At 26.3% G+C, this 14,309-nt stretch overlaps 5 protein-coding genes across 5 annotated transcripts; 3 read left to right on the top strand and 2 right to left on the bottom strand.

Moving 5' to 3' along the window:
* Window positions 1-1,021: 1,021 nt before the first annotated feature.
* Window positions 1,022-3,349, top strand: ENU1_033390 (actin binding protein, putative; the record flags this gene model as incomplete). The annotated part of the gene is made up of 1 exon (XM_008857364.1): window positions 1,022-3,349. The coding sequence occupies one exon, from the start codon at window positions 1,022-1,024 to the stop codon at window positions 3,347-3,349; it is 2,328 nt and encodes a 775-aa protein (XP_008855586.1).
* Window positions 3,350-3,394: 45 nt separating this feature from the next.
* On the bottom strand, window positions 3,395-5,350 carry ENU1_033380 (leucine rich repeat protein, BspA family protein; the record flags this gene model as incomplete). The annotated part of the gene is made up of 1 exon (XM_008857363.1): window positions 3,395-5,350. The coding sequence occupies one exon, from the start codon at window positions 5,348-5,350 to the stop codon at window positions 3,395-3,397; it is 1,956 nt and encodes a 651-aa protein (XP_008855585.1).
* A 582-nt stretch (window positions 5,351-5,932) lies between these two features.
* On the top strand, window positions 5,933-6,589 carry ENU1_033370 (hypothetical protein; the record flags this gene model as incomplete). The annotated part of the gene is made up of 1 exon (XM_008857362.1): window positions 5,933-6,589. One exon carries the CDS (start codon window positions 5,933-5,935, stop codon window positions 6,587-6,589), a length of 657 nt encoding a protein of 218 aa, XP_008855584.1.
* An 88-nt stretch (window positions 6,590-6,677) lies between these two features.
* ENU1_033360 (hypothetical protein) lies at window positions 6,678-8,696 on the bottom strand (the record flags this gene model as incomplete). Its single annotated transcript, XM_008857361.1, has 1 exon — window positions 6,678-8,696. One exon carries the CDS (start codon window positions 8,694-8,696, stop codon window positions 6,678-6,680), a length of 2,019 nt encoding a protein of 672 aa, XP_008855583.1.
* A 2,513-nt stretch (window positions 8,697-11,209) lies between these two features.
* Window positions 11,210-13,886, top strand: ENU1_033350 (Rab GTPase activating protein, putative; the record flags this gene model as incomplete). The annotated part of the gene is made up of 2 exons (XM_008857360.1): window positions 11,210-11,420; window positions 11,473-13,886. The coding sequence occupies 2 exons, from the start codon at window positions 11,210-11,212 to the stop codon at window positions 13,884-13,886; spliced, it is 2,625 nt and encodes an 874-aa protein (XP_008855582.1).
* Window positions 13,887-14,309: the final 423 nt, after the last annotated feature.

Here is a 14,309-nt window from a genome sequence, read left to right as displayed (position 1 = left end):
TTCTGTTGTTGAAAATGTTTGTAAAAGTAAAATTTCTTTCACTGAAAATAATTCGCACTTGATAACTTAACCTATTTAATGTTTTGTCAAATGTTATCCTTTAAAGTTATTGGTTTTGGTACTATTTCTTCAAACAAAATAAAAATCTTTCAGACACTAATTGAATATTTTCCTTAAAAAAAAGTCTAGTCTGTCTAAGAGTTTATTTTTGGTATTAATATGAATTATACTCTCTACTATCATTAGTTATTTAATAGCTTATTGTCAATAATGGTTAGTTACAAAAAAACAAAAAAGTAATTTATTACAATTAAATCGGAATAAACTCTTCTAGATTTTTTTGTAAGTAAAAAATAATATCATCAATTACTAAATAGAATCAAAAAAAAAACATCAATGACATATTAGAATTTTATTTTATAAGGTAAATTGTATAGATAAGAATTATTTTAATTATTTAATTTATTTTTTATTAAAAAAATAAGTAGTTTTAATTAAAATTGAATCAATTATTCTTTTTTTTCGGATGATAAATTCATTTTGGAAACTGGATTAATATTAACAAGTGAAGTATACCCTTTATTTTTAAATGCGGTAGTTCTTAAATGACTTATTATAATCAAATTCCCAAAAGGCTATGAAAAGAATAAATTTAAAACACCCAAGAACTGATAATCCAACATTTTTAATCAATAATATTCAATGAAACTACTCCATTACTTGTATTAATAATATAACAATATGAAGCATTAATGTTAAAAAAGAAGAAAGGAAACTAACATGAAAATATTTTTGTATTTTAAAGTATAATTTGTTATATATAACATAAATACTCTTTATAAAAGAGTAATAAAAATACAATGAAGGAAAAGAGTAAACAGAAAAACAGAATGAATAGTATAAGAATAATAAAGAAAATTAATAAAAACTACCAAAAAAGTTAGTATAGATAACACAAAATAAGATAAAAAGAAATAAAAATCATAAAGAAAATAAAAACTTTTAAATTGTCATAAATTGAATGGAAGATCCACATATCTGTATTCTTACGAATTGGCTTAATTATACTTTAAAGTCATGTTATAAAAAAAAGATTACTTATGCTTCATTTAAAGATGGGGTGTTGTTACAAATTTTATTTAATAAACTTAATAATAATATTTCTAAACCATTAAAATTACCACAATCATCTGCAGATAAAATAAATAATAACCAACAAATTATTAACATTGTTTATGGTGGAGTTAATAAAATATCAGCAGAAAAATTTACTTTAGGAGCACCAGAAGCTGTCACTCCATTACTCATAAAAATGTTCTTAAAATATCAACTGAAATGCTCTTCAATTCAAGAATCTATAGATAAAATACTTGATATGGTACAAAGTGTTATAGGAAAAGAAGTGACAGACCTCAGTCTATCCTGGGTAGATGGAACACTTTTTAGTCAATTTATTATTGGGCTTCAACCAGCAACAAATAATTCATTTCAAAACTTTAATAAATTAACTTCAGTAGAATTGATACAACAATGTCTTGAATATGCAGAGAATACATTTAATGTCCCTCCTTTAATAACTGCAGAAGATATGTGTAATTTACAAGAACAATTTTCTTTAGTAGTTTATTTATCATATTTCATGAATTATGCAAAGAAAGTACCTCGTAAGCGTGTTATAATTATGGATGAAGCAAAGAGTAATAAAATAAAAAAAATTATTGACAGTCCTGAACCAGAATTAGACGTTAAAATAAGTAGTTATGTTGCCATAGAAGAACAACTAAAAAAAGAAGCTGAACCTATAGTTGAAGAAATAAAAGATGACAACCCTTATTCTCTTTCTGTTCAAATCAACATTCTTAAAAATTTTAATATCTTTGATCAAAATCCTAGAGAAGAAGAGGACGCTGATTCATGGAGACGTATTAACAAATTTAGTTATTGGATAGAACCAATAATGTCTAATTTCCTTTATGAAAGTCCTATGATTCTTTATTCTCCACAACAACAAACTGAAGAAGAATTTAAGAAGATATTAGTAACAGATAAAACTCATCCAGAAACATTTTTTAAATTAGCTTCATGCTATTTTCAAGGTATTCTCGTTGAAAAAAATGAAAAATTAGCTTATAAATTCTTTAAATATGGAGCACGCTATGGGGATGTTAACTCAATTAACAATATTGGTTTAATGAAAGAAAGGGGAATAGGATGTGTTCAAGACAAATACATTGCAAGAGAAAAGTACGTAGAAGCAATGACCAAAGGATGTATTATTGCTTGCAATAATCTTGCTGTACTACAAATGATTGAAGGTAATGTTGAAAAAGCCATCAGTAATTGGAAATTTGCAATAACAAAAAATGTTGTTGCTGCATGTAATAATTTAGGTGTTGCTCTAATTCAAAGTGATCCTAATAAAGCTGTTAACTTATTAATGGAAGGATATAAATGTGATGATAAGTATGCAACATATAATTTAGGTGTAATAGCCTTAAAGGGGATTTCTGGGCTTGTACCACAGAACCTTTGTGTCGCTGGTGCGTTATTCCAAAATAGTATAAATCTTCCCTATTCAAGGTTTAATGTTGCTTTTATGCAATATACTGGTATAGGATTACAAAAAAATTTACATGAAGCTGCAAAGAATTATGCATTGTCAAGATGTTCGAAAACACATTCAGATGTTAATCTAGCAATTGGATTGTTGTATGGACATTGGGGTGCAAAGTCAGAAGATAGCCAAGAAATTGCAACAAAAATTTTATTGGCTCAAAGAAAGTCATCTGTTGCAACGTTTCATCTTGGTATGTGTTATAGAAAAGGAATAGGAGTAGATGAAAATTCTATTAAATCAGCTGAAATGTATAAATTATCTATGAAGCTAGGTAATGAATTTGCTAAATTTCATGTTGGTTGTGTAAAGATGATCAAACACGAAAATAGAGAAGAAGCAATGACATTAATTAAAGAAGCGGTTAGTGCTGGGTATTGGGTTGCTGAGTCATGGTACGGAAGATTTATTTATGCCACTAATAAAGGAGAAGGGCTAAGATTAATTCGTAACGCATGTATTATGGAAGATAAACGAGCATTATATGCATTAGCTATTCATTTGTTAAAGAACCAGGATGTTAGCCATGCAATTGAAATACTATTTCATTTACGCAAACTAAATTATGTTGATGCAATTGTAACACTTGGAGTATGTTTCATGAAAGGAGTTGGAGTAAAAAAAGATGTAAATGCTGCGTGTGTGTTGTGGAGAAAGGCTAAAGCATTAGGAAGTGACAAAGCAGTTCAATTCCTACAATACTGTTACAATGATGAAGATGAATTTAATTATTAAAAAAATATTTAATTATAAGTAAAGGTAGATTAAAATAGTTCAGGTTTATCGTTTTTTCTTCATTTTCAAACACCCTTCAAATACGTTATCATGATACGATACTCCTTTTGGTATTTTGACTGTTATAAGAGAAGAACATCCAGCAAAACATCCATCAGGAATTTCTTTTAATTTTAATGGAATAACTATAGATTTGAGATTAGTACATTGTTTAAAGCAATCAGTACTAAACGATGTAATAGTCGGAGCAAGTGAAATAGAGACTAATGAAGAACAATTAGAAAAGCAATTTGATGATAGGTGATTAATTGAAGAAGGAATTATTATTGAAGTAAGGGAAGTACAATTACTAAAACAATAGATACCTATTGAAGTTATTGAAGTAGGTATTATAATAGATTTTAAAGAACTGCAACCATAAAACGTATAATCAGTTAATTGATGAACAAGCAATGGGATTTGAAATGATATGAGATGTGCACATCCAAAAAAACAATGTGTGCCAATTGAAGTAATACCTGTTGGTATTTCAATTTTTTTTAAAAGACAACAATTTTCAAACAAATGATCAGGAAGACTTAAAACAGTTGAAGGAATATTTACATATGTTAATGAAGTACATCCTGAAAAAACATTTTTATTTAATGAAGTAACAGTTAGTGGAATAAAGAATGATCGTAATGCACTACAATTTTCAAAACAACATGAGCCAATTTTTTTAATAGAAAAAGAAGGTAAATTTATTTGAATGAGATATTCACAATTAAGGAATGTAGAAGATTTTAGTTTTGACACTGAAGAAGGAATAGACATAGATGTTAATAAACAACATTCAGAAAAACATAATTTTCCTATTGAGGTGATTGCTTTTGGTAGTTGTAGAGAAGTTAAAGAAATACAATGAAAAAATGTACCAATTCCTAATACATTAACAGATGTAGGTAAATTAATGGTATTAAGCTTGATACAATTACTGAAAGCAAAATCACCAATAGACGTAATTAAAGAAGGAAATATTATTTCTTCTAATGAAGAACAATTAGAAAAAGTATATGGTTGAATGGAATTTAATAAAGATGGTAAAATTAAAGAAATAATACCACAGTTTTCAAAGGCATTATTTGATATGAAAGAAACTGAATTTGGAATAATAAGTGATGATAATGAATTACAATTAGTGAATAGATTTTGAGGTAGTTGTTTTAAAGATGAAGAAGAAGAAATAGAAATATAAGATAATAAATGACAGTTATAAAAAGCACTTGGTCCGATTTCAATAAGATGTGGTATTTCACCAGATACATTTTCTAATTTAATGCAATTATAAAAAGCATTTGATCCAATAGCTATTAATGATAATGGTAATTGAATCATTTTCAAAGCACAACAATTATAAAAACACATATCTGGAATAATTTTCAAAGTATTTGAAAGATGAATTGATGTTAGTGAAGTGCAATCAATAAAAGCAGAATTACCAATATAATGAATTGTGTTAGGAAGAATAATTTTATTAATTTGACTTGAAGCAAATGCATTGTCAGCAATACCAACAATAGAATTACAAAGTTTAATACATTTTTGAGACAATTCACTCCCAGAATTTTTATCAATAACAAAATGTAAAGAAGACTGAAATTGTTGGAGATAAGTTTTATTTTCCATATCAGTTTTTGTTAAATAAACAGTATTAATTTCATCATAACAATTATTGTTTTTCTTTAATAAAAAATATTGGTCAAGTGTTATTTTATATTTTTGTATGTACTGAGTCATACCTTCTTTTCTTAAAGAATTAAGTGAAAATAATTGTTGTGAAGTACATCGTGTAAAATATCGAATGTCATCAATCGGATTTACTTTAAAATACTCAAAAAAATGTTTATATTTTCGACTAATGAATACTACTTGTTTAAAAAGATAAATATCTTTGAAATATGAGACAATAACAGTCATTTCTTCTACACCTAATGTCACTACTCTCTTTCCACTCATCACCATATCTTTCGTTTTTTTTTAGATTGAAAAGTTTTAATCTCAAAATCTGTTAATTGTAAATAACATTTGGTTAATTCTTAGATTTTATCCTTCCCTTTTTAATGGGGTATTACATTACTTTTTTATACTTCGACCAAATTGATAGTGAATTTGACAATCGATCAAATAAAAAATAAAAAAATAAGTATAATCTTCTACCCCTAAGATAAAGAAATGATAATATATTTGATAAAGTATTTTTGGAACTAATTAAAAATACATTTAGGGTTAAGTAATTTTTCTAGTTTCACTCAGCTTTTTATTTTTAGGTGACTTCCGCAACTAAAAATAGCAATTTTTTAAAATAATTTGGTAAATGATATTTTGTTAAGGGGAATGTAGTAGTTTTTCGGGATTTTTCTATTCAAATAAAACAGATTAGATTAAATGAAATCTCAGAGAAAATAATTGTAAAATAAGAATTAACTGTCTAAGAATAATAAGGAAAAAGGAAGAAGAAGATAGGAAGAGAATTTTCTATTTGTGAACCTTTGTTCAACAAAAGGTAAGACTAAATTGAATGACAAGAACTTAGTATTTTAAATCATGCAGTCATTCCCTGCTCCTATTGACGAAGTTATTGGGCGGTGTGTTTCTAAAGAATCTGAATTTACATATTTTGATAATGGTAAAAAAAAAATTCACTGGAGTCATCCCAAATATATTGAAAAGAAAAGAGAAAATAAATCCTATGAGGCATTTCAACAAGCAGTATTATTATGCTACTTAAATCAGTTTTGTGCAATTACCTTAGAAAAAAGAAGAAGACAACCAACAGTCACCATGTCATTACCAAACATTAAAACCTTAATTTTTGAGAAAGAGGAGATTGACATTTCTTCATTAGCAGAACAACGTTGTCGTCAAAATTTTGATGATTGTCATTTTGAGGGAAAAAATAAGCAAACAACAACCAGGAGATTAGAAAAAAATAAACGAATCTTCATCCATAATTTATTGATTGATATTTTAATAGAAAAAGGATATTTCTTTGATTCAAAAATGTCAAAACGTTCTAAACGTGGATTCCAACTTGAAAGAATAATTCATATATTCTACAAAAATAAATTTATTATGGGTAAAGAAGATTTAACGATACATGGCTGTAATGTCAATTCTTATTTATGTAAGTTAGTTGAATCAACACCTATTGTAACTATACCTCGAAATGATCTTTGTTTGTATCAAGCTTTTAATCAATAGAACTTTTTTTTTAAAAAAAAGAAAGAAATATATTCTAAATTAATTTTCAATTTAATTTTACTATTTTTCTTTTAACCATTATTTTATTTTAAATAATTAATAGAAGTAAAATAAAAAGTATCATAATAATTCCTTTATATTTACTTGAATTTGATTCATTTGGACAATCATCTGGAAAAGCACTTACACAACAATTAACATAAATATTTGTTTCTCCTTTTAAACAGGTATTACATTCTTTTGAAGAAAGTGTAGATAACTCAATTTCACATTCATTGTCTGAATATTTCTTTAATACTAATTTATTATTTTCTTTTGAATATTTCTGTTTTTCAATACATGCTCCTACTATATACTCTGTGTATATCTCAGGTTCATAACTACTAATACAACTTGATTGGTCTTGTTCTACATCAAATGAAATTGCTTTTATATCACCTTTTGGTTGTTGAGTATTAATTTGACTAATTTCTAATGAACCATTAAATGTTGGAGTTGATTGGCATTTTGTATTTCCAAATTCATGAAGAGTATAACTCACTTTTTTTACTTCTCCTTCAACTCTTTTAGTTATTTGAACTGATGACATAGTAGATGTTTTATAACAAATACCAGCTGTGTACTCAATATATGACAAAACATTTTCTGAATAATAGAAATGAACAAATGAATCCTGGTCATCACATTGTAAATAAAATAATGTTGATTCTTTAGTAATAATAGAATTGCATTGATAATATAAACTATGGTCATTGTTAACTAAATATCCATTTTCAATAGAATATTTAGAAGATTCATCAATTGTACCAGTATAATATGTTTTTATTCCATCACTATCTTTATTACAAGATTCTTTAGAAGTGCATAATATCTCTATAGAAAGAATATCACTCAATGGCTTGTTAGGTAATACTATTACTTCAGAAGAAGGTGTTTCACATGAAGAAATTGTAAGACCAGTTTTAAGATACCATTTATTTGATTCAGAAACAACCTTTCCATACAAATTATTATTGATTAAACTACATTTATTTATTGAATAGACTGTATACTTAGATTCATCTCCAATATAAGCCCAATTTGGTGAACAAACAATATAGTTATTTCCCATTTTGGAATAACATTTACTATAAACAGCTATTGTTCGTTGAGAATTACATAAATCATCAGTAAATGTTATTTTATTTAATCCACTAACTTCAGTTCTATATATTGTAGAATCAGCACAAACATTTTCATAAATATATTCTACTATTCTACCACTTTCACTTTTAGAACTTGACTGATAAATGATTTTTGTTTCTGGTGGTTGATAAGTGTTTGGATTAGTTCTTTCATAATCAATTCTATTTGAACAAGAATCTGTGCAACCACTTTCACTATGTTCACATTGACTTACTATATCTTTAAATTTTCCATCTTTCAATGAAAATGAACTCTCAAAATTAATATATTTGTCTCCTTGTTCATAACACACACCATTAGTAGAATGCCCAATTCTTTGAATTTCATTTGTTTTTGACTTAGCAATTATATAATAATATTCTTCTACATTTTCTTTATTTGAAACACTGTGATAATACCTATTTTTAATATCTGAATAACATTTAAATTCAAAAGATTCAATTTCTGAAGCAGTTCCATTAGAATTAATACTAATTTTTATAAATTGATTAGAAGTCTTTTTGTATATTTTACCATTTATTAATATATTAACTAAATAATAAAATGTTAAATAAACTGGAGAAGCATCTGAACAAGAATCATCAACACTGATAAAATCTTTTACATCATAATTAGGAAGTGACCCTGACTTTTCACATTGAATAAAAGGGTCTAATAAATATTCATCATTATTAATAATGTCAGTGCAATAATTTGAATTTGTTTGTTCAATTTGATATGCCTTCATTTCTCCTTTATTGTTTTTCATAAGTTGAATATAATACATTTTATTCCCTTCTTTTTTATAATAACAATTCTCATCTTCTGCTTCAAAAAACATATTAACAAGATCATTTTGTTTCACTTGGCAAATATATTTTGTTTGTGCAAGACAATACCCAATTAAACAATAAGAAATAAAAAGAAAAACTTGGTTTGGCATAAGAATAATAACAATATGTCTTTTTTAGTTTTTATAATTCTAATGATAGAAACCCTTAACTTTTAAAATTTTCCAATGAATTTTCAACTTAACTTTTAAATTTCATTAAATATCTGATTCTTACTCTTGCTTCATTCTAAATAACTAATTCAGAATATTGCTTAAATACTGAACTTCCTTTTGGTTTCAATTTTCTTTTTGAAACTCTTACTTCATTTTCTAATTTAGTAGTTTCTTTTGAGTTTAGTTCTGTTTGTCCAATAAAAATAAGTAGATTCTGTTCCTAGTTGTGGGTTCTTCCATTGTCTTCCAAGAACAACTTCACATAATAAAATACACACTTTATCTTCAATCATTAGTGGGATAATAACTTAATAACTTACTTGCACAATTAGCAGAATAAATACAATTACCAAATCTATACCAACTACCTGAGATTTCTAGTGGTGTAATTTTTAATCCGTTGGTAAAATGCTTACAAAATTTGCTAGGTTTACTTCCATGAGATAATACTAATTTTTTATTTATACCTTTCGTATATGATTAAAATAGTTCTTTTTCTCCACATCTATCTATTTTAAATACCTCTTCAATGAATTTTGATGACGATCAGTGTGATATTTCTTAATTATTATTAAACATTTCATTTTTTAATTTATATCTTTCTAAGTTATAATCTAAAGTAATCATTTTTTGTGTTTAAAATATCATAATGTGAGAATAATTCTGTTTCTTAATCAAATAGAAGTAATTCATCATCATTCATTAATTGAATCATTTCTTCAATATTATACATTGTTTCAACTAATTCAATTTCTTTTTTTACTTTTTCGGTAGTGTCAATCAAAATAATATATTCCCACATTCAAAGATATAAAGAATCATATAATATTATCTTGTTGTTAAATATCTAATTAATATTCATTTATTCTTATTAAACTTATTACCAGATGCATTTTCTTCTTTTGCTGAAGAAATAACACTAGACAATTCATTTAATAACATTAGTCTCTTCTTTTATTTGAATAATTATTTATTTTGTTCAATAAGATGTTCATGAATATTTATTCCTGTACTTAAATCCATTTTTGTTAGAATTACATTATATGCAGTTTATCCAAATATTGGGCCATTAACAATATGTACACTAGTCTCTATTCCTAACTAATTTTGTTGTGTAACTTTCATGGCATTAGAACCATCTCCTGGTTTAAATGTCTCTTATTTTATTTCTTTTGGTTTATAATACATCTCTTTGACAACAGATGTCTTGTAACTTATTCCTTCACATTAATATTTTTCAATGCCTTTTTTACTTCTTAGCATCATAAAAATCTTATTATGACGAGTGGTTTCATTTAACCAAGAAATGTCAAGACAAATTAGCATCATCTCTTTTGCACCTCTAACCCCACTAACTTTGGCTTCTTCTATATCTTGATTATTTGATTGACAAATAAAGAACTCAATAATACTTTTGCATACATTACCATTATGTTCTTTAATAACCCTTTGAATGTCTTTTACGCTTGTATTTAAATGAGTTTTATTTCCTTGTATGTAAATGTAAATTCCATATAACTCTCTTTTCTCTGGAAGTTCATCTTTTTCATTAAGTTTTTCTTCTTATTGGTTTTCATTTATACTTTCTAGAGAAATAGTTTTACAAGGGTAATTATCAGGAAATTCCCAATTGTTTAACATCCCCAATTTTCTCTGAATTTTTTAATTTTTCACTAATCTCAACCCTATACCTGGTACAGTTTTTATGTCATTTGATACAATAAGTACATTTATTAAAATTATTGAAATTACCATAGAACATATCTCTAATTAACCCACGCTTTAAAGTTTTGTATGACACTATGGAAAAGCTCCAAAAATCTCAAAAGTAAGAATTTCTGTACAATCTTTAAAATAGTTTGACTATTAATTTTGGTATCTATATCAATATGACTCTCTTTTAAATAACTCCTTTTGAATTCTTAACTTCACTTGTTGTAATTTTTTTAGACTCCCAATACTTTGTATTAAACTGTTTGAGATGTTCTTCTTCTCCATCTTTAAATTTAAGTTTATCAATACAAGATTGTCTAGTTTATTGAATATTTTTTTGTCTTAGTACGTCTCATCATTTAGTTGACGATAACTTCATTGTTTTAAATTGAGCAAATACATACTCTAAATGATACCATTCAGCATCAAATCCATCATACCTTAAAGAAATAGTTTTTATCCCATTTTTCAATTTGCCTCCATCCAGAATCATTTTACACAATGAACAACATCCTCTATTGATTTACAGTATTCAAATATGAAACGTAAATCTTCCGCTAATACCTTTTAATTCCAATCTTGAAATAATTCAATCATAGACATTTTGTTAGATTCAAATTCTTATTAAATAATTTTGTTATTAAATAACAAAGTAATAATTTGTTATTCTTTTTTATTCGTTTTTGTTTATCTTTTTCACTCAAAAAAAATCTCGAAAAGAAAAGTTAAAAACAAACATGCAAGAATATAAGGAGTATATCCCTTGTTCTTATCAAGACATTTTAAATGATGGGACAACACTTGGTTTGCAATTGATTACTTGCAGACCAAAAAAACAAAAAGAAACTACATATCCTCAGTATAATTGTGTTGGTAGATTTGAAAAATTAAGACTTCTCTCTCATTATTGTATATCACATTATCTTGATATTATTCCTGCAAAACATAGTTTGTAAATTAAGTATAGTTCAATAAAAAATATTAAGATATTTATTGGTAGATGAAACTTATTTATTATGTGAAACATATGAAAAAACACTTCCTGAAATCCTAACAACCTTAGATGAAAAGAAAGGTATTAGATTATTACAAGATATTATTGAAGCTTATGACTATCTTCATCAACATAACATTATTGTTGGATATCTTAATACATCAAATATATATTATACAAACACAAATATTGGTAAATTAGGTAATTATGCTTTATATCATTTATCTCAATCAAACAAATATTTTACATGTGCGTTTAAGTTTCCAACAATTGCACCTGAAGTATTACTAAATAGAAATCATTCATGTTCAGTTGAAAGTGATATATATTCTTTAGGAATGTTATATATTATTATTCATATGCAATTTATTCCATCTAAAAAACAATATATTTCATGGGTTATGGCATTGTTTGAACTTTGTAGTCATTGCAAAGAATGTATAAATTGTCAACAACATAACTGTGAAGAATTTACACATAGAGTTGATGAATTAAATCAATTGTATTTTGATAAAGAAACTCATTTAAATCCATTACTTACGTCTTGCGTTTGTCCCATACCAACAATACGACCAACAATATCTATGTTATTAGAAAACAAAATTTTTAGTGAAAGAAGACCAATTATCCAACCTCAAGACAAAGAACTTCTTGAACTATTAAATTTTAGCTATAATGCACCTAAATATTTTATGACAAGAAGAGAAGTATTACATGAGATGTGTTATTTAAAATTATTAAATACTGACGTTCCAAAGAAATATATTGAAATTATGGGAAAAGTATATGGAGAAATGGCTAAATATCCTATTTTCAATCTTGAACGTTTTGTTTCAATTGAAAGAGATGTTTCAGCAGAAGAAGTTCAAAATGATTTCACAATATATTCTATTTCTGTTGAAGACATTATTAACCCTTCAATTGTCATTGATAAAGAACTTGATGGTTATGTAAAATCAGAAGGAAATCAAATAGAAAATACTTCTTCATCTGAAAAGCTTCCATTTTTTGTTAACATACTTACTCAACAATTTAGTACATGTCCAGTTACAGATGTAGTTAGATATCATAGATTATATCATGCTTATTTTAGATTCTTATCTCGATACGCAGCAGAGAATCCTAGTTTAGTTGGAACTATAGTTCATAAAGTTGAACGAGTTGCACAGTCATTTGTTCCTGAATTTTTAAGATTACCTGTTTGGATGTTATTCCTCGGTATTGATGTTAATTTAGCTTACAAACGATACAATGAACGATCAAAAAGTGTTCCTTTAATTATTAGCTCAAATGATATTGATGAAGATACAAGAGTCATTGTAGAAGATGTTAATAGAGCATTTAGTACGGTTCCAATTATTGCTAATGAAGTTACTCGTAGTCAACTTAAGAGGGTATTATTTTCGTTTTTACGTTCTGGAGAAGAGTATTGTCAAGGCATTCACAGTGTTTGTGCTGTATTTCTTTCTTTATCTTTCAATGAAGCAATATGTAGTGAATGTTTACATAGGTTTGAAGCAGATTTTGTAAGGCAATATTCTCCAGAAAATTTTAGAATTTATTTTATTCGTTTATGTCAATTACTTTCATTCCATGGTCCTAAGGTTGCTCCAACAATGAGTTCTAGAGTTATAGAAAATTCAACAGCAATCAGATGGTTCCTCCCATTATTGTCTTTATCAATGAAATTATCAAGCATTTATCAATTATGGGATTGGGTTCTTCAATCTCCTAAATTTGCTAAATTCATGTTCTTTTTATTAGCCTATATCTTGTCTTGTGAACCAATGATTCTTGAATATAATGACCCTTTTGACCTTATCCTTCATTTTAATAAAGTTGAATTTGATCAAGCAGATGTTATTGAACAGTGTACTTCTCAATTTAACAATTTAATTTCAACCTCTCCAATAAGTTATACTGAAAATCATATTTCTCCTTCACACCCTTCACGATCTACTCCTTACGCTTCTTTAGCAAATCAAGCAATTGACGAAAGCTCAATGGTAGTTGTACCATTATTAGATCAAAGTGATTTACAATTTACTATGTATAATACTTCTTCATTATATGTTGACATGAGACCAGAATCTACGTATCACACTTTAGCCCCTAAATCATTAAGGGTTATTTTCAATAAACCAGAAGATGTTGTTTCAGAAGTTTCTTCTGCTCTACGTGGGTTTGATGATGTTTATCCTGCTTTTGTTGTCTTAATTAGTGATTGGGATGAAACAAATGATGTTGATATCAGTACGATTTATCTTCAAATGATGACTGTTGCTGATTCATTGGTTAAAAATGGATTTTCTCACATTTGTATGAGTGCTGTTCCATTTCATTCACTCCATCGTCAATTCTTTACAGAAAATGAAGTAGTAAAAACAGAACAAGATGATCATGATGAGGATGTTGTTTAATTAAATGAACCAAAAGTTTTCTCTCAGCTTTCTTTTTTTTTTTCAACTCAACCTAACAAAAAAAATATTATATTGTCAGTTAAGAATAAATAATCATTTAAAAATAACTTAATGAAATTATTAAAAAATTTTTCTACAGATCTAATTAATAAATGATATATTTAAGTTATAAATTTTATATTCATTAAAAGTAATTAAGACTTTAGTCTTTGGTTTAAAAGTCAAAAGTTAAAAATAAAAAGGAATAACATAATGATATAAAAACAAATTAAGTAAAAATATTCTTAATATTTTTTTCGTTTGTAGAAAATATGTGTCATTGAAAATGATGAAATTAATAAAAAAAGAAATTCTCATTTAAGATACAATCTTTAACTTGAAATTTTTTATTGGAAGTAAATAAAAAAGTGTTAAATTAAAATA

The sequence above is a fragment of the Entamoeba nuttalli genome, assembly GCF_000257125.1.
Source record: "Entamoeba nuttalli P19 unplaced genomic scaffold asmbl_2580, whole genome shotgun sequence".
In the NCBI taxonomy this organism is placed as follows: domain Eukaryota; phylum Evosea; order Mastigamoebida; family Endamoebidae; genus Entamoeba; species Entamoeba nuttalli.
Note: the sequence above shows the minus strand (reverse complement) of the source record. Positions and strands in the feature narration are given on the sequence as shown.